This window comes from Oncorhynchus keta, chromosome 14, assembly GCF_023373465.1.
Source record: "Oncorhynchus keta strain PuntledgeMale-10-30-2019 chromosome 14, Oket_V2, whole genome shotgun sequence".
Lineage (NCBI taxonomy): Eukaryota > Metazoa > Chordata > Actinopteri > Salmoniformes > Salmonidae > Oncorhynchus > Oncorhynchus keta.
This window is the reverse complement of record NC_068434.1, coordinates 67835303-67855116: the sequence shown is the minus strand read 5'-3', so window position 1 is coordinate 67855116 and position 19814 is coordinate 67835303. Positions and strand designations below refer to the sequence as shown.

The window sequence follows — 19814 nt, the reverse complement described above, 5'->3', positions numbered from 1 at the left end:
TGGTTCATATGGATATGAATGAGTCTACTATTTAATGAGGCATTATCACAGCCAAGGCTGGGAATGCAATTATAGAGCTTTTACCTTGAACACGCCAGCAGAAGGGAGGTTGCTGGAGACCTCCATTGGAGTGACCTCTTCTCTCTTCACAAGAGGCAACATTGGGGGCATCAAGGCACCATCAATTACTGTAGGGGCATGTAGGGACAATGTTACAATTTTGTCATACAGGAAGGAGCACACACACACACACACACACACACACACACACACACACACACACACACACACACACACACACACACACACACACACACACACACACACACACACACACACACACACACACACACACACACACACACACACACACACACACACACACACACACCTATGCATTACAAACAAGAACACACAATACAGCATGGTAGAGATATACTACACCTTTCATCCGTTGATCAAAAGAGCAGGGCTTGCCTGGAGATGGAACTTCTTTCTTCACAGATATGTCCACTGAGACATACACAGATAAGCAGGTTGAGTTAAGAACATGCAAATCAGATGACCTTATTATTCATACCCAGTCTCATTCTCCCTCGTCTGCATGTCAGTTTTCATATACAAAAAATATAATATGAAATGAAACTGTATAGATTGAAAAACAATCAGGACTAAATCTGTATGACTTGACTGTTTTGTATAGGACGCTGCCTAATCCGGTATCATGTTTAGTACATACTGTATATAGAAGGGCATTTTTGTTTTTAGATGGATCATCTACACTTCCATGTTTTGTTTCATTGTTTTAGTTCCTTTCCCTGTCACTTCCTGCTCGCTCATTGATAGTTCGTGCCACAGTGCCCAAAGGACATTTTGACGCTTGGAAGTGATGAGGAAAAAGGAGGAGACAAATACCCCCCTGTTCCCAAGTTGACATGGCTTCCTGTACTAAAGACTGTAAAGGTAAATTTAGAACAGGCTAGATGATATATCCACCTAATACAGTTGTCGTGGTAGAGTACTGGTTGTAATTTACTCTGGCTGAAGACATGGTCTGAGGAAATGTTGTTTTGGTCCTAATGTGGCGCAGAAGGTGAAACAAAAGAACATGTGTTCATGGACTTATCACAGACCTGGTTCTGGAGTGTATGTAAAAGGCTGCACGTCATGGGATCGGCCAGCATTGGTCACCACGTAGATTCCCACACACACTGCAGACGCGATGGCTGGGTTCTGGTAAGGAGGAACCTTCACAATCAAGTGATTCTGAGGGGAAACGCATAACAGACAAATCGACTTAGCAAACAGAAATGTACAGTAGCCCCAGTCTTATAATTACATACATCAAGTCATGTGACAAACGTGTCAACATCCCTTATAAAACAGGCGCAAGCGCATAATTACTTAGATGAAATAATCAAGTGATCTCAGCACAAATTTAGAGTTTAAAGAGAGAGAGAGAGCCACAATGGACATAATCCTGGCACAGACGATGAACTGGAGATTCCATACGTCATCAACTAGTTCAGATGTGCAACACCTTTCAAACTTTTCTGACTAGTAGAAGGTGTGGCGATGATTTACAGAGTTTGCCTGGTTACACATGGTTACAAATTGTGAATAACATGTGAAAGACATCTAAACAACTCAGGGCTAGACAACTGATTGAGGCTTAGCTAATGGGAGCCAGAGGGTCAGAGCTTCAAGGGCAAAGGTTTACGCAGGACTGTTGAGACCTACTTACCACTGTGGCTCACAGTAATTAGGTGACAAAACAATGAGGCCATTCACCTCCCTCAGTGAGTAGCAATTTAAGATGATTACATCTAAACCTACAAATCTCAAATGGCTGCTGTTATCTAACCACCCTGTTAAATCATTAGCATGAATCATTCTAGGACCACAATAAGCAGAGAATAAGCTTATTTACCTGGTGAAACAGCTCCATGTCAATTTCAGCCTCTGCCTTCCAACACTTCTCATCTTAGGGGGGAAAACAGTGAACAGTTTCATTAGTATGGTAGGTAAAGGAATAAATATAAATGTTAGTCATATACTGTAAGGACATGGATTTCAGACAATAATTGGTTGTGTAGACCTACCTGATACATTTTCCTGGAATATGACTTTGGTATCCTTGAGGAAGTTCTTCCCAATGATGAAGACCTCCTCACCCCCCCTCACTGAGCAACTGTGGAGGGACTTCTTCAGAATCTCAGGCACCCCTGCAGGCTGGGCTGTAGACAGGACACCAACATACCGTCAGGCTCTGAGTTCTGCTTGACCTAGCTACTCTAACTAATATTCTGTCACGAGTACAGAACTGCTGGCCTTCTCAGAGGAACCAGGGGAAGCCGACAGAAAAGCTTAAACCAATTGCTCAAGAGTACCTTGTGATTTCTTGGAAGGCACATGTGTAATCTTGGGGAAATAGTAATTGTGCTTTAATTGCTTTGCCAGGACAAATGTGAGCTGAGTTGGTGTTTAAAAAATGGTGTGTATGTGCATGTACTTGAGATTTTAAGTACATTTATTATTTGTTATTTTACAGTATATGATCATTAACCAGACAGTAAAATGACTGTACTATAGGTAAAGTTGACACTCTTTGCAGTCCCCCTTTCTCACAGGCAAATAGAAATCCCCAAGTTTCTATAAACAACAAGCTCAGACTCCTCCCACTCCTCCTCCCTCCCCAGTTTTCACAGGCCTTCCACACTCTCACCACCCCGCTCCACAACACACACAGACAGACGCCATTGGAGATTTATATTTTCTGGACAGATTTTTGCTTGGTTGGATTGCACTCTGGCATTGTAAACAAAAAAGTCCACACCTCTTTCACCGGCCTTTCTTTCTCTCCCTCGATTTTTTGGAGTTCTGCTTCTAAAACCACCGACAAATAGAATTTCTTATACCCCAGAGCAGTCTTTCCTGTTTTTGCCACTCATAGCCACACCCTATGCCCACAACGGGAGGAGCACATGATGCTGAAGAGAGTCTATAGACATGGTCTCTGAAAATGTACTTAAATTAGAAAATGATCTGCTAAGCATACATAATGCATTAGAAAATGAAACTTCTAGACTGAATCAACTCTTCAAAGTGTCCAAGTCTTCAGCGTGGAACTTAAAAACGAGATGAAAACAATAAAACAAACCTATATTACAAATGCACGTAAGACTATCCAGTCAAATTTGGACAGTAACGGCTCCCAATGGAGACTTCATTATTTACATAATTGTCCTGACCCACGCTCCTTTTCATTTTCCTCCTGTCCACCCAACCCCCTGAATGAACCTCTCCCTCCCCCTAATCCTCTGGTGACGTGCGTCAGCTCTAAGCTCCGACAGCGTTCCTGAGAGAACTCCGGTGGGCAGATGCTATGAATAACCTAAAGCCACTCACTGCACAGGATGGGGGACGACGGTGTCTGTAACGTGAGCACCGAGCCGTCCGGCCTGGAGATGTTGACCCGAAACACCAGCCTGGCACGTGTGCTCTTCTTTTTGGAGCCGGCCACCCCGATACGAGCTTCCACATCAGCGTTACGCAGCTTCAGGATCCCCACGCAGTCCACCCTGCAGAGAGAGACACACACAGCACAGCTGTTAGACTGGCAAGCATGCCTGCTGAACAAGGCCCCAGCGGCTGTAACAGCCCCCAAATAACTCCCATTGGAGGTCTACTAAGAGGAGCAGTCTCCAGTATGTGTGATTTTACAGAATTGCAACAGCTATGGCAATAAGCAGATACATACGCCAGGGTCATATTATTGCTGGGGTCCAGGGACACTTCAATGACAGTGGTGCCCTCGATGTCCACCTCCTTGCAGGCTGTGGTGTTGCGCCCCGTCACCCTGCAGGCCTGGTAGAACCCATGTGGCTTCACACGCCCAGCATCATTACCCACAAACACCTGCAGCACCACTGCCTCATTCACACCCTCCAGCTGTGGACAAGAAGGAAACAAAGAACACTCAAATCAGAAAATAGCACAGCTGCTCCAAAGTCAACTCTACCTATTTTTGTAAGTCACTAGAGAATTTTGAGCGTGGAATATATTGTGCAAGTGGGGTGGAGCTAAAATAACATACAAAGGTGAATAGACAGTGGCAGCTTTCTGCTTAGTAAGATGATATCTAATAGCATTCTATGATAACAGAGCTGTCACTGCACAACTGTCTGTTTTGCTGTCTACTTTGAGAGTAAAACATTTGAAATAAGGAATACATTGCTGATACTGAGATATGACAAAGAAATGCAAACAAAGTCACGATTTGCGGTTGTAATCATTTCAAGAGAATAATGATAGTTACCTATTTTCTCGGTGGACAAGAAAATCTGTTGTGTTTATGTAGTTTATATACTATATTGCATTTAGCAGGCACATTTATCCAAAGCGACTTAGTCATTCATTCATGGGAATTGAACCCACTATCCTGGCATTGCAAGAGCCATGCTCTACCACCTGAGTGCTGCCTTCCAAGGTGTGTTGTAACCGCTAGCTATTAAACCTTGTTTCATAAAAAGAAAATAACCTGGGGTTGATATGTTGCATCACTTTTTATACAAGTTTCTACATAGCCTGTGACAATCACTGAATCACTGACGTAAGCATGTTAAGCCAATGTAGAGGTGTTATGTAACAATGAGTATGGAGCAGGTTGATGGTGGCATTTGATGAAGGACAGATAAAGGCATACTTTCAAAGGGGTAGAGTCAAAACAGTGACACGTGTATGGGGCACTGACTGTCCACGAAAAGCCCTAGAGGCCACAGCCCCCCTGGTCCTGGTGCTGGTTTAAGGCATACCTTTAGGGTAGGGAAGCCCTGCTGAGTGCGGTCCTTCACTGACCCCCTGCTGCCCTCAGTCAGGTAGCGGGCTCTGTGCTGGGTCTCAGGCTGGACCAGGATCTTCAGCTCCTTGCACTCACTCTTCTGAGGGAACTGGCTCGCTAGGGTCCCACATTTCTGATGGGTTGTTTGGGAGCCATCTGCCGAACTGCAAGACAGACTGGTTAGCTACTGTGTCAGCCCAACAGCTCCTAAACAACCTACATTGAAACACGCAACACTAACATTAACTACAATACACTTCCACTTCCATATATATTTAATGCAGGGGACTGTTTCCTTTCACTCATTCACAGCACTGTCCCCTGCTAACCCTGCCTGTGACCTTGTAATCATTGGGGACTGAGGGCCGCACAACCTGGCGTTGGGTGACAGTGGCAGCAACCCTCACCCCCACTCCTCCTCTCCGCTCCACCTTGTGTTCGTTTATGTAAGGGGAGGGAAGATCAGCTCCACTGTTGGCACCAAGCTTCCTCTCAGTGGAAGAGAACTTGACAGGACTTGGAGACCATCCACTTACTATCAAAGTTCCAGCCAAGCTGTGACCCCCACCAGCAAATATCTGTGTGTGTTTGTGTGTGAGTGAGTGTCAGTATGTGTGTATGGTGGAGCATAGGGGGTATTTGGAACTAGAGAGCAGCAGGGGATGAGTGAGGGATCCCCAAATAGCTGCCATGGTTTCCCAGTGACACTAGTGAGCAATGCAGAGTTTGGAGGCTCACTACAAAGCAGGGTCCATCAGAACCTCTTAGGAGATGGACTTATTGGTTTATTTAATCTGCTCTGCTTTCTCAACGCTTTTCAAACAGGCTCAGTGTGATTCACCATGGCTGACCATTGTTTGTGCTGTGGTATCCTGCCCCTCCCGAGCCTCTGATCTGCCAGCTCTTCTTCAAGCACAGACAAACATTCAGCCAGTGGTTTGGTTCGATTTCCACTTGTGGTATAGGGGTTTACACATCTTAACAATGGGAATAAGTATGGAGCAAATTTAGATAAACTTCTTCAAAATCAGGCAAGGTATGAACAGTTCTGTTGAGATGTCCATTCAATAGTAGTTGTAATGGTATAAGTTTATCAGTGTTTTTCGATGAATTAATAATTTTATGACATTTAACTTGTCGTAACGTATTTCTGAATGTATTTCCATTCTGTGTTAAGAACAAGATTCAAACTGAAAACGGAAACTCAACCAAAGTCCATAGAGCCATCTCAGAGATGTAAAAAGAACAGGAAAGTTAACTCTGCAGACCAAAAGGAAGTAAACAGTAGGCTAGATATGTTTCCACATGGGCTAATTTCACTGTAAAAGAGATCCAGGGGCACCCACCTTCCTTTGGTACAGGTCTTGCTGTCTGAGCCCAGCTGTGAGAGCACAAAGTGAGGCCCTTTGGCACTGTCTGCATCAAACACGTCCATGCTGGCCTCCTCAGCCGAGGCAGGCTTGGGCCCGGGTCGCTGGCGGGGGGTGCGCTTGCGCGACTTCCGGGGCACCTCTGTGTTGTCGTTGTAGGAGCTGGAGCTGACGATGCTGAAGTTGGAGGCGGAGTCATCCATCCAGATGCTGTTGCTCTGCTCGGAGTCCTGGAGCTGATCCTCCTGGCAGGACATGCGGCTGTCGTCAAACAGGTCCTCGGGCGGAGGCGAGATGTTCAGCACCGTGCGCCGCTTGGAGGGGGTCATCTGGTGGTGCTGCTGGGCCTCCTGGGATGCCCCCCCTCTTCCTCCTCCACCTAGGGATCCGGCCCCTCCTCCTTTCTCGCCGCCAGCCCTTCCGCCACCAGCACTCCCACTGTTGCCAGTCCCGCCCTCAGCGCCAAGCATCTCCGCCACCGCTCTGCTACTTACACCTTCGTCTGGAGCAGCGATGCTGGTGTGAGCAGAGGTCTGGTCGGTGGCTGAAGTAGTGGAGTGCACGATGAAGCTGGAAGAGGTGGGAAAAGCACTGCGAGGGCCTCCCATGGTCATAGAAGAGGAGACGGTGGTGGCATCTACAGTGTATATAATTAGACAGTAAATAAAGGCATCTCAACCAGCATTGGCTAGCAGTCCCATTCAAGCAGCGAAATTTGTGCATAATTGTTTTTTTTGTTTTTTTCCTTTTCTTTGGTCATCCAATTATAATTTTCCCTTTTCTTTTATTGCATCATGATGTGTGAGTGTGTCTATGTGTGTGAGAGTGTATGTAGTGTGTTCTGACACAAAAAAATGGGGGAAAAGAGTCATATTATAGGACATAATATACATGGAAAGTCATGCATTTTCTGACATGAATATCTAATTATCTGAAATTGATACGTAGAGAGTTTCTAATTCAATCTGCAAAAAAATTGTGCCCCAGAACGTGCAGTAATCCAATTCTCTAGCCATCTTTCAGTGACACTGGACCTTGATTTTCAATAGCATTTGCCATGAACAGAAATTAACTGGGAAATCTACACGTAGAGGGATGTTCAAATGAAAATGAAGATTATCTGGTGTGTAAGATGATGCGTGCCAAATGGAGCTTTTTCTCATACAGGTTCAAACAATTTAGTTGGGACTGAACGTAGCCACAGAGACAAAATAAACAAGCTTCTGACCTATGAAGCAGAGAACTGCAGACCATTTTATATGCAGACACTCCCTGCTTCAGAGGGAACTTCCTGGAATAAAAACGAGACAGCGAATGAGCAATAAGAGCTGAACATTCAAATGTAATTTAAAAAAAATAATTAAAAACTGTTGAACAAAAAGTATATGTGAAAATGGAACCGTCATTCAAGGGTCTCGTTCTATTCCTGCTCAATATGTTTTTCTGAATGTCCTCCTAAAACACCTGAGGAAAATGGCAGCAAATGTGGAGTACATTTCAAAAGCATTCCTAGTTATCAGGTCCTCAATGCAGGGTACAGTAGAGTGCAGCTTCAAGCAGGTGAAATGGCAGATGCTGCATGGTAGATTGTCATCTTCCACTTCTGTGAAAACAAACTGGATAGTTTGGCTACTGGCATAAAAGGGCGACAAAAAACATGGGATTTGGAGAAAGCTTATGACACCCCATGGTAAGAAATAAACACGCAATACCCGACTGTCTACTCAAGATGATATGATGGAAGAAATGTAAGCCTTGGAGGCCTAAGGGCCTAGCTCTAGGATAAGGTCTGAGCATGGAGGTGAAATCCTGAAGACTGTTGCAGGAGAAGGGAGAGGAGTGAGAGGACGGGCAGACAAGCTATCCTAATTTGTAAAACCTTTATCGATACTGTGAATTCAACATGTCAATAAAAACAATTAAAAATAAGAGGTGCAACTAGGCGGCACATCATTCAAAACTGTAGCTACAGTGCTTTTGACTGAAAAATAAGATAGCTTTTTTTTGGCAATCGGAAGAATGCCAGATATCTATGACTCATTACAAGCCAATGTGGTGCATTGTCTATGAAGAAATTCCAGTCACTTTACATTCCACCCACAAGCCCTCTCACTTTTCCCATTCCAAATGCACTCATATGTAGGAACTATCCCTGACTGCAACAATATGGAACATAATTTTGCTTTAATTAATAGGTTTTTATTTTTCTCAAATTAATTTTAGTGGCTAAACTATTTTAATTTATTGAAGAGTAGCCATGATAAAAAGAAGAAATGGATAAAGCCATAACATCTATTTATGCTCTGATGAACAGGAATGCTTTCAAAACATACAGCACATTGTATGGATTTCTGCAAACAGAAGCAATCTAGCAAACAGACAAAAAAAACTCCACCTGATTGCAGATGGTAGGGAGCAGCTATTTTACCCAATAGATTATAATTAAATGTTTTATTCGAGAGACAGGAATAATTTTAGTTCGATTGGGATCCTGCAAGACAGCAATTTGTTCCCCATGGCAGCAAGAAAGCAATTTGTTCTCCATGGCAGTTGTAAGCTTCCTACCACAGAACCAAAAGAACCAAAAGAACTAGTTCCATTTTCACAACCATGTAATATCAAACGGAAATCAGTTTTAAAACAAGAATAAACATTTCAGAACAGTGGATTTGAAATGCTGAAGAATTAGTTCATTACAAAATGAAGTCAGGTACACAATCTAAATATGACGAATTCCTTTGAAACACATTTCATGATGTGCTGTTCATGTAGATTTTAGGAAGCGTAGCAAACATGAGAAACGTACAGGCCCTGCTAAGATTGGAACCGCAGTGAATGATTTGCAGCCACTTTGAGCGCCCCCTCACTACACTTAAAAACACTCACAGAATCTGGAGAAACAAAGGCCTCAAAGAAACCCAGTCCAGTAAATCTCTCCAGCTTTGTAAAGGTTCACAGCTCTTACTCTGCTCCCTCCAGACTTATTTATATGGCCTAAAAGCTTTCTGTAGACTACTGTACATTGGCAAATATGCCTGAGTAAATTGTCCCATCCGTGAGTTGTGTACACATTTCAAACAACTGCCCTTTTATGTCCTGCTGTCTGTCCAGAGGGAGGTAATCTAGTTTTTTCTCATATAAAACGAGTTGCCCTGCTTTGAGTGTAATGAAACTAAAGACAAACGTGTAATAAACGTCAGGAAAGCAAACGCTGTGGGAGAGAATGAAATCCCTCTGTTTTTGGCCTGTGCTGTGGAGCAGTAGAACTGTTGGATAGAATCTCCCTCTCCGTCTCTCCCTCTACCACACCCGCATTAGGGTTCTAGTCTAAACACGCAAGGCTGATTTGTTTAAAATGTAGCCAGGTCTTAAAGAAGAGAAAACCCAGAGACACCTACAGGGAGGATGGAGGAGAGCACTGCTGCATCTCTTTATCCAGGGTATAAATCATTTAAATCAGGAAGTCTGATTTATCACAGGAGAAAGGCACCTGGCCACAGAAAGAGACATTTATCACATAAACCTTTTAACCCCTGTTGTTAAGCCTCTTTAAAGCATAATGTGTCTTTTGGTTATCAACATGTCAAGTTAAGACTATTTCTGGACTAAAAAGCACTTTCATTGGAGAGTCTTTTTAATTCAGGAGTATGCTTAATCTGGGTCCAGGAAATTGGCCCTCGTAAAGCATTGCCTGGTGTTAAACCTTTTGATCTTGACAAACTATTATACCTGTAAACAGCACAGTACATCTGATAACCTTGAAATGCTGAGTGCCAGGTGGTAATTAAGACATCCTGTTCAATAGGAGCCCATCCATTCTAATAGAAAAAGACAGCTGGCCAATAGGACAGCTATAACCACCAAAATGGCTGACTTGAAGGGCAGGGATTCAGGATTCATTTCTTGCTTGAATTTTGAGTCATCACCTGCTCCGTTTGTGCATAATACCCTGGCTAACGAAATGCATTGCAATTCAATATTCAAAGGGAGTTGGAGGACAAAAGGTTGAAGGCTTCATGTATAATTACTCTGAGGAGGTTTGGTTCAGAGACATCCAGAGGAACAGAGTACAGATAGGTTGAAGCTAAAGAACTTCATACATAAAATGGTGTATATTATGAACACATTTTATACAGTGCCTTCAGAAAGTATTCACACAGTAGATGTTACAGCCTGAATTTAAAATTGATTCAATTGAGATTTGTCACTAACCTACACACAATACCCCATAACGTCAAAGTAGAAAAAAATGATAATAAATGCCTTGAGGCGATAATTATTCAAACTCTTATGGCAATCCTAAATAAGTTGAAGTAAAAATAATTTGCTTAACAAGTCACACAATAAGTTGCATGGACTTACTCTATGTGCAATAATAGCGTTTAACATGATACGGCGCACATAACGCTATAATCTGTAATGTCCCTCAGTCGAGCAGTGAATTTCAAACACAGATTCAACCACAAAGACCAGGGAGGATTTCAAATGCCTCCTAAAGAAGGGCAGACATTGAAATAAAAAAAGCAGACATTGAATATCCCTTTGAGCATGGTGAAGTTATTACACGTTGGATGGTGTTTCAATACACCCAGTCACTACAAAGATACAGGTATCCTTCCTAACTCAGTTGCCGGAGAGTAAGGAAACTGCCAAAGGATTTCACCACGAGGCCAAGGTGACATTTAAACAGTTAGAGTTTAATGGCTGTGATGGGCAAAACCTGAGGATGATCAACAACACTGTAGGTACGCCACAATACTAACGTAATTGACAGAGAGAACAGAAGAAAGTTTGTACAGAATAAAAATATTCTAAAACAATCATCCTGTTTGTATCAAAAGTAATACTGCAAAAAAATGTGTCAAAGCAATTAACTTTTTGTCCTGTGTTATGTTTGGGCCAAATCCAATACATTATTGAGTACCACTCTCCATATTTTAGCATAGTGGTGGCTGCATCATGTTATGGTTATGCCTGTAATCATTAAGGACTGGGGGCGTTTTCAGAATAAAAAAAAATAAAACAGAATGGAGCTAAGCACAGGCAAAATCCTAGAGCGAAACCTGGTTCAGTCTGCTTTCCACCATACAGGAGATTAATTCACATTTCAGCAGGACAATAACCTAAAACACAAAGCCAAATCTACACTGTAGTTGCTTAACAAGACAGTGAATGTTCCCAAGTGGCCGAGTTTTTACTTAAATCTCCTTGAAAATCTATGGCAAGACCTGAAAATGGTTGTCTTGCAATGATCAACAACCAATTTGACAGGGCTTAAAATAGGTGTGGAAAGCAGACGTACACAGCTGTAATCACTGCCAAAGGTGCTTCTAGAAAGTATTAACTCAGCGGTGTGAAAACTTATGTAAATTCAATATTTCTGTATTCATTTTCAATAAATTTGCTCAAATTTTTAAATACATGTTTTAATTTTGTCATTATGTGGTATTGCGTGTAGATGGGGGAGGGAAAATAATCATAAAACACGGGACGAGATGTTAAAAACTGTCCATTGTGCCAATAGATGGAATGCACTCACATGAGATTTGCCGTGATGTTGACAGAGTGGCATGGGAGGTTTATTTCTTAGACTGGGGTAAGATGTCAATTTTGGGACACATCCTCAGTAGTGTGCCTTCGAATCAGTGGGTGTTTTGGCCTTTAATCACTAAACACCCTCATCAAAGGTGGCCAGCTAAAGGGTAATCAAGCCTTAGCTTGTGTCCCATGCCCAATTAAGATGTCCCACGGGACTATGCAAGGCAGGGGCGTCCTCTTCCCTGAGCCAGCCATACAGCTGACCGCATACCTCATATGCCCTCCTCAAGTTGGAGGGATCTGAATTGGGTTCTCAGGTGGGGGTGGGGGGTCATGAAGTTATAGCCCAGCAAGGGTCCTTCCGTTTGATCCAGATCCACTGGCTGCCTCTTTCAGCTGCTTGAGAAACTGCTCTGACGGTCTGCCGCAGAGCCTGTGGATTCCAAGTTCTGGTCTTTCAGCAACCTGATGATGGAAGAAGCCACGAATCCTCTGCATCCCACTTCAACTGGCCAGACCTTTGCATTCCAGCCACGCTGAGTTGCGTCTGCTGCCAACTCTGTGTAACGCAGTTTCTTACGCTCGTAAGCCTCTTCAACAGAGTTTTCCCACGGGACTGTGAGCTCTATGATGTACACAGCCTTTCGTGAAGGGGACCAGAGTACCATGTCTGGCCTAAGGTTGGTAGAAGCAATCTCAGGTGGAAAAATTAGTTGCTGGCCAATATCGACAAGCATCTTCCAGTCCCGGGCCATGGCTAGGTGTCCAGTTTCTGGCTTTGTAGGAGGATACTTGGGCCTTTTCTGTCCCTCCCGGATGAATGTTGTTGTTTTGACGGGATTGCTTGTTTTCGGAGGTAATGAATTGGTTGCACTCCTCTTGGTCTCAAGTGCTGCAGCCAGGCTCTTGAGGACCTGATTGTGCCTCCAGGTGTAGCGGCCTTATGAGAGGCTGGTCTTGCAACCTGTCATTATATGCCTGAGAGTCGCTGGAGCTGGGCAGAGGGGGCAGGTCGAGTCCTCGCCATACCATTGATGTAGATTTTTTGGTGATGGAAGCACATCATAAACAGCTCTTATGATGAAGCTGATGTTGCTTGCCTCCATTTGCCAAAGCTCACTCCAGTTGATCTTTCTCCTCTCCAGGCCTTCCCACCGCGTCCATTGCCCTTGTTTAGCAAGAGAGACAGCCTTTGCACTTCTTGCAGTCTCCTCCTGTCTGCGCACCTCCTCGACCACCAGCTTCCTGCGTTCAGATGTTGTTGCCTTATGGAACGTTGGTTTGCTTGCTGCCAGGCCAAAGCCTCCTCTTCCATGCTGGATATTCCCCACAATGTCTTGGTGTCTCAGGGCTGATGTTGCTTGCTGCACAGCCTTGGATGATGTCCATTTCCGTCCAGTTTGTAGAAGAGGTGCAGCCTTGCTAATGGTCTGGTCTTTGGAGTCCTTCAATGTGAATCTGAAGTCTTACTTTAGAGCACTTGTACTCCTCCGTTAGACTTGTAAGAGGTAGTTCAAGGACCCCTTTGCCATAGAGGCCGATGTTACTCAGGCATCGTGGGACACCCAGCCATTTCTTCACGTATGAGGTAATGGTTCGCTCCATCTTCTCCACTGTTGTTATTGGGACCTCATAGATGGTGAGTGGCCACATTACCCGGGGGAGAAGTCCAAACTGTAGGCACCAAAGCTTGAGCCTCCCAGGCAGTAGGGTCTTGTTGATGTTCTCAAGACCGTCGGCGATGTCCTGCCTTACTTGCTGCACTTGATCTTTATCCCGGAGGCTTTCGTTGTACCATCTACCCAGGCTCTTGATGGGTTGCTCAGATACCGTTGGTATCGGGTCATCTCCAATGCAGAACCTCACATCTTTAAGCTGTCCCTTGACTATGGAGATGCTTCGAGATTTGCTTGGCTTGATTTTCATCCGGGCCCACTTGATGTAATCCTGCAGTTTTGCAAGTAGCCGCCTGGTGCATGCTGCAGTGGTGGTCAGTATAGTCATGTCATCCATGTATGCTCGGATAGGTGGGAGACGGAGCCCTTCCTTAGTTCTCTCACCGCCGACCACCCATCTCGATGCCCTGATGATGACTTCCATGGCCATAGTGAAGGCCAGAGGAGAAATTGTACAGCCTGCCATTATGCCTACTTCCAAGCGCTGCCATGTTGTTGTGAAGTCAGGTGTTGTGAAACACAATTGCAGGTCTTGGAAATAGGCCTTTACCAGTGTAGTGATGGGTTCTGGTACGTGGAAAATGTTGAAGGATTCCCAGAGGAGTTCATGGGGAACTGAGCCAAAGGCATTGGCCAGGTCGAGGAAGATGACATAGAGGTCTCTCTTGTCCTTCTTAGCTGTTTGGATCTGGTGCCAAATCATACTAGTATGTTCCAGGCAACCAGAGAAACCAGGAATGCCTGCTGTCTGTACAGATGTATCAATGTACTTGTTCCTTTCCAGATAAGTGGACAGCCTCTGTGCTATTATACTGAAAAAGATCTTCCCTTCGACGTTGAGAAGGGAGATTGGTCGGAATTGACTGATATCTGTCACATCCTTCTCTTTCGGGATTAGCACACCACCAGCCCTTCACCATGCCTTTGGTATTATTTCCTTCTGCCACACTATCCTCATGAGCCTCCAAAGAAAGCGTAGAACATCCGGGGCGTTCTTGTAGAGCTTGTATGGTACTCCATTAGGCCCAGGAGCAGAGGCCGCTCTTGCTCTTCGGACAACGTTCTCTACTTCCCTCCATTTTGGAGGGTCAGTGTCCAGATTGAATTCTGGTGGTTGAATAGGTGGGATGTCATGTGGGATGACTATCTGCTCATGCCTTTTTATGTCCTGGTGGACATTTTCCAGATGTTCTTCCAGTTCAGGCTTTGGAGTTTTTAGGATTCCGCACTTTTCCTTTGCGAAGAGATCTTTGACAAACTTAAAGGGGTTTTTATAGAACCGTGTTCTTGAGTGTACCTTCTTCCTACGAAGTTTCCTTAAGTTTTCCGCTCTTCGCAAGGTTGCCAGCCGACATTTAATGTCTGCTTGGAGTAGCATGAGACCTTCTCTCTCTGCATCAGAGGCCTTCTTCCACTGCTTCCTCAGCTGCCTTCTCTCTCTGACAAGTATCTCGATCTCCTGCTGTCTCCTAGATTTGACTGGCGGGGGTGGTGTCTTGCCACTTCTCCTTTCGTTTACTCCAAAGCGCTCTTCTCCGTAGTGGTAGATAATGTCTCCCATCCTTTCAAGCTTTTTCTCTGCTGTGCCTACCTGTTGTTCCAAGATTTTTGTCAGGTCGTTGTTGATTGTTTCCCACTCTCTCTTTTCAATAGCTTTGGGCCACTTCACACTCGGTCTGTGCCCTTTGATCTTTTCCTCTTTTAGAGGTCTCTGTGGTTGGGTGAGTTCATCCACCGGCATTTCTGTGCTTGTGTTATCCTCCTCAGTTACAGGGGTGCTGATGCTCTGCGAACTTTGGTTTGCGTCCCGTCGCTGTGCTTCATTCAACTGATTTGACTGGCTGCTTCGTAAGAAGTACTGGTCAATGCGAGGTCCCTGTCTCTGCTCTCCCAAGCACCTTTTCCTCGCTTGATGGATCCTTAACCCCCTTGCCGATGTCTCCCAACCACAGCTGCACACCTGAAGTGTGTGTCCTGCTGCTGTTATGGTTGTCTCATGTGCTGTGTTCCTACTCGTAGTCGTTTCCGTTCCTGGGTCCGTAACCGTGTGATCAGTCGTTGAGCCATCTTGCGCCCCAGCTCTCGCAGGCTCTATGGGTATGTTCCTTTGTTGACTTTCAGTAGCACTTAGCGGGTGTCTCCAACATACTGAAACAGCGTCGGAGACTGCCAACATGGGTAGCTAGCCCATGACAGCCCCAGTGGGGTCTATTCCCTCCGGTCAGCTGTCTCTCCAAGCTGTCACACAGACTTTCCTATGTTGTCAGCTGTCCTTTCACAGCAGTCACTGGACTGGTCCAGATGATCAGAATCATAAAACACGGGATGAGATGTTAAAAACTGTCCATTGTGCCAATAGATGGAATGCACTCACATGAGATTTGCCGTGATGTTGACAGAGTGGCATGGGAGGTTTATTTCTAAAACTATTTCATACATTTTGAATTCAGGTCTTAACACAACAAAATATGTAATAAGTCAAAGGGTATGAATACTTTCTGAAGGCACAGGAACTATTTGTTTCGGCCATAAAATGGTAGTACCGGTAGTATCACTCAATATATTTAGGCTATTCTTTCCACAAACCCTACCAATTTCCACTGAACAAAAATGCTGAAAGTGGCTGCAAATCACCATGCTCTTAAAACCAATGTGATTATTGCCCAGTCCCAGCAGATGGAGGCAATAATACTCAAGGTGTATTACAGCGTAGACTTAATACATTTTCAAATAAACATAGAACATTTACTCTTATTGTAGACACATTACCGAAGACCCATGCCTCCACCTATGGGACCATTGCATGTTCCATCCTAGCCCAAGTTCTGCTTTTCTGTACCCTTAAACCCATGAAGGAAAACTCTTTCTCAACGTCACATACATCATCTCCAGCACCACCCCAAAATCAACATAAGGGAAAATGGAGCATTTCTATGTTTTATAGTAAAAAAAAGATAGCGGAAGATACGTGTTTCCAATGACGACATCGGTGTGCATCGTGCGATTGACACATTTTGAGTAGATATTACCTACTAATTGGTTCATGATGTCATTGGAAAAACAGATCTTTATATTTTTTACTACAAAACACAGAAATGCACCTTTTTCGCATATGTTGATGTTGGGGTGGTGCTGGAGATAATGAATATGAAATCGATTGAATTTTTTTGTATTTTATGTCCCTTTAACTTCACCCCTTCCACAATATGTTCCACTACCATTTAAATGCAGAATTAAAGAAACAAAACCTTTGACATCAAAAACTCAGTTGCAATACAATACAAAAAATGGTAAATGCAGTAAATGAAAATAATAAGAAGTCTAAAAGTTTAGACGGACCTACTCAACACCTTGGGTGAATTTTGATGGGTTAAGAGCCCTTGGGACTAAATGTCTTCACTACTGATAGACAGACACAGTACCACAACCCACCACGACGCCTGTGGGGCCCAGCTAAAATGCAAGTTAAGTTCATTAATAGCAAAACAACTTGCATCCAATCAATAAAAAAGCAATTCACTTTGTGCATTTGCTGAATATTATTGAAACAAAGAAAGGAAGAAAATTTCAAAGGCTTTGTGGAGTATGTTCACTTGTCAATATATTGCTGAGGTGTGTGGATGCCGATATTGATCAGGTGCTGTTCAATGTACAGGCTGAGTGTCATTTTGGAGCTTGTAAAATAAAATGCATTTCCACTTTAAACTCATGCAGAAGCTAAGTTGGCACAAGCAAACTCGGACCCTTTAGCATGGGTGGGAAGCAGGAGAAGGAGTGGCTGGGGTAGTAAGGTCTGAACTGAACAAACATTCCTAAAGATGAACTGAATGAAATTATGGGCAAAAGTAACATAAGGTCCTTTCCCTCTCTAATGGGTGTTCACCTATAAAAAGACTCCCACTGCAATTACCTACTTAAAACGGAAAAACAGACTCTCTTGTGAACTGCACTACTTGAAATGACCTCCCTTAAATGGCTTGGCATTAGATCCAATTTGGATTTCCTTTTACAAAATGTTTTCCCATATACAGTCATGGCCAAAAGTTCTGAGAATTCCACAAATATTAATTTTCACATATTCTGCTGCCTCAGTTTGTATGATGGCAATTTGCAGTTACTCCAGAATGTTATGAAGAGTGGTCAGATGAATTGCAAAGTCCCTTGTTACCATGCAAATGAACTGAATCCCCCAAAAAACATTTCCACTGCATTTCAGCCCTGTCACAAAAGGACCAGCTGACATCATGTCAGTGATTCTCTCATTAACACAGGTGTGAGTGTTGACAAGGACAAGGCTAGAGATCACTCTGTCATGCTGATTGAGTTTGAATAACAGACTGGAAGCTTCAAAAGGAGGCTGGTGCTTGGAATCATTGTTCTTCCTCTGTCAACCGTGGTTACCTGGAAGGAAACATGTGCCATCATCATTGCTTTGCACAAAAAGGGCTTCACAGGCAAGGATATTGCTGCCAGTAAGATTGCACCTAAATCAACCATTTATCGGATCATCAAGAACTTCAAGGAGAGCGGTTCAATTGTTGCGAAGAAGGCTTCAGGGTGCCCAAGAAAGTCCAGAAAGCGCCAGGACCGTCTCCTAAAGTTGATTCAGCTGCAGGATCGGGGCACCACCAGTACAGAGCTTGCTTAGGAATGTCAGCAGGCAGGTGAGTGCATCTGTATGCACAGTGAGGTGAAGACTTTGAGGATGGCCTGGTGTCAAGAAGGGCAGCAAAGAAGCCACCTCTCCAGGAAAAACACCAGGGACAGACTGATATTCTGCAAAAGGTACAGGGATTGGACTGGTGAGGACTGGGGTAGTCATTTTCTCTGATGAATCTCCTTTCCGATTGGTTGGGGCATCCGGAAAAAAGCTTGTCCGGAGAAGACAAGGTGAGAGCACTACCATCAGTCCTGTGTCATGCCAACAGTAAAGCATCCTGAGACCATTCATGTGTGGGGTTGCTTCTCAACCAAGGGAGGGGGCTCACTCACAATTTTGCCTAAGAACACAGCCATGAATAAAGAATGGTACCAACACATCCTCCGAGAGCAACTTCTCCCAACCATCCAGGAACAGTTTGGTGAAGAACAATGCCTTTTCCAGCATGATGTAGTACCTTGTCATAAGGCAAAAGTGATAACTAAGTGGCTTGTGGAACAAAACATCAATATTTAGGGTCCATGGCCAGGAAACTCCCCAGACCTTAATCCCATTGAGAACTTGTGGTCAATCCTCAAGAGGCAGGTGGACAAACAAAAACCCACAAATTCTGACAAACTCCAAGCATTGATTATGCAATAATGGGCTGCCATCAGTCAGGATGTGGCCCAGAAGTTAATTAACAGCATGCCAGGGCGGATTGCAGAGGTCTGGAAAAAGGGTCAACACTGCAAATATTGACTCTTTGCATCAACTTCATGTAATTGTTAATCAAAGCCTTTGACACTTGTGAAATGCTTGTAATTATACTTCAGTATTCCATAGTAATATCTGACAAAAATATCTAAAAACACTAAAGCAGCACACTTTGTGGAAATTAATATTTGTGTCATTCTCAAAACTTTTGGCCTCAACTGTAGACTGACTGAAAGGCAAGGAAGAAAGTTGACCTCAGACAACAAATAATTCATGCTCATTTCAGACTTCTAAATGGAAATCAATAACATGTTACATCAATTAGAAAAATAAAAAGGGGTGAGCTAATCAACAAAGTAAAAGCAATATGAATTTTGTATGGCCAGAGTTGACAAAAAATAGCCGACATTCCTACATAACAGCTGAAGCCAACCTAGAGTGATGCTACATCTCCATTCAGCCATATCTCAAAATGGAGGGATCAGGGGAGGGGACAAACAGAAGTAACCAAGCCTTAAAGTTACAGGCAGGAGTGGTAGGACAGGGATAAGAACAGGGATAGAAACATGGAAGTGTGCAGCCGCATAGAGCTAAACAGTAAGGACACTGGCATCATGGATGTGGTGACAGCCAGGCCAAGCTATAAAAAGTAGCAGGGCAGGCCACGGATGGGTGATGGGAGTAGGGTAATATCACAGCCAGCATGCACCCGCCTTGCAAAGTACAGTAACAGCACAGAACAGTAAAGGTGTAAAAATGCCAGGGCAGAGATGCTTCAGCAGAGAGCTATATGGCTGGCAAGTGGAGGAAGGCTGTGCAGGGATACGGGGAGGGAGAAACTACTTGAACAAAGAGCCAAAGCGATGGGGAAAATTGGCTGGTGTGACCAAAAAAAACTAACCTGAACTGCTGGACAGTCTAAAATTAAAAAGTTGTCCTCATTTGACAGAGAACCAATAGAAACCTACATTTTAATGTCAAAGTATTTTTTCAATACTTGATTTGAAAGATTTGTGGTACAAAATAAAATTCAC

The 19814-nt window shown here is 43.9% G+C and overlaps 1 protein-coding gene across 8 annotated transcripts in view; it reads right to left on the bottom strand.

Annotated features, from left to right (window-relative positions):
• Positions 1 to 19814, bottom strand: part of LOC118393850 (nuclear factor of activated T-cells 5-like) — a 57312-nt gene that overhangs the window by 8466 nt on the left and 29032 nt on the right. For 4 of the 8 annotated variants that reach the window (XM_035786985.2, XM_035786986.2, XM_035786984.2 and 1 more), the window contains 9 exons: positions 6187 to 6847; positions 4815 to 5004; positions 3761 to 3951; positions 3409 to 3581; positions 2103 to 2237; positions 1931 to 1983; positions 1134 to 1266; positions 445 to 513; positions 85 to 188 (listed from right to left, as the gene is read on the bottom strand). In XM_035786985.2, coding sequence (XP_035642878.1) covers positions 85 to 188; positions 445 to 513; positions 1134 to 1266; positions 1931 to 1983; positions 2103 to 2237; positions 3409 to 3581; positions 3761 to 3951; positions 4815 to 5004; positions 6187 to 6847 — 1709 coding nt within the window. Of the gene's footprint in view, positions 1 to 84; positions 189 to 444; positions 514 to 1133; positions 1267 to 1930; positions 1984 to 2102; positions 2238 to 3408; positions 3582 to 3760; positions 3952 to 4814; positions 5005 to 6186; positions 6848 to 7438; positions 7502 to 16763; positions 19752 to 19814 lie in introns of those variants that run through there. The other 4 variants (XM_035786987.2, XM_035786988.2, XM_052462237.1 and 1 more) reach the window with 2 other exon arrangements.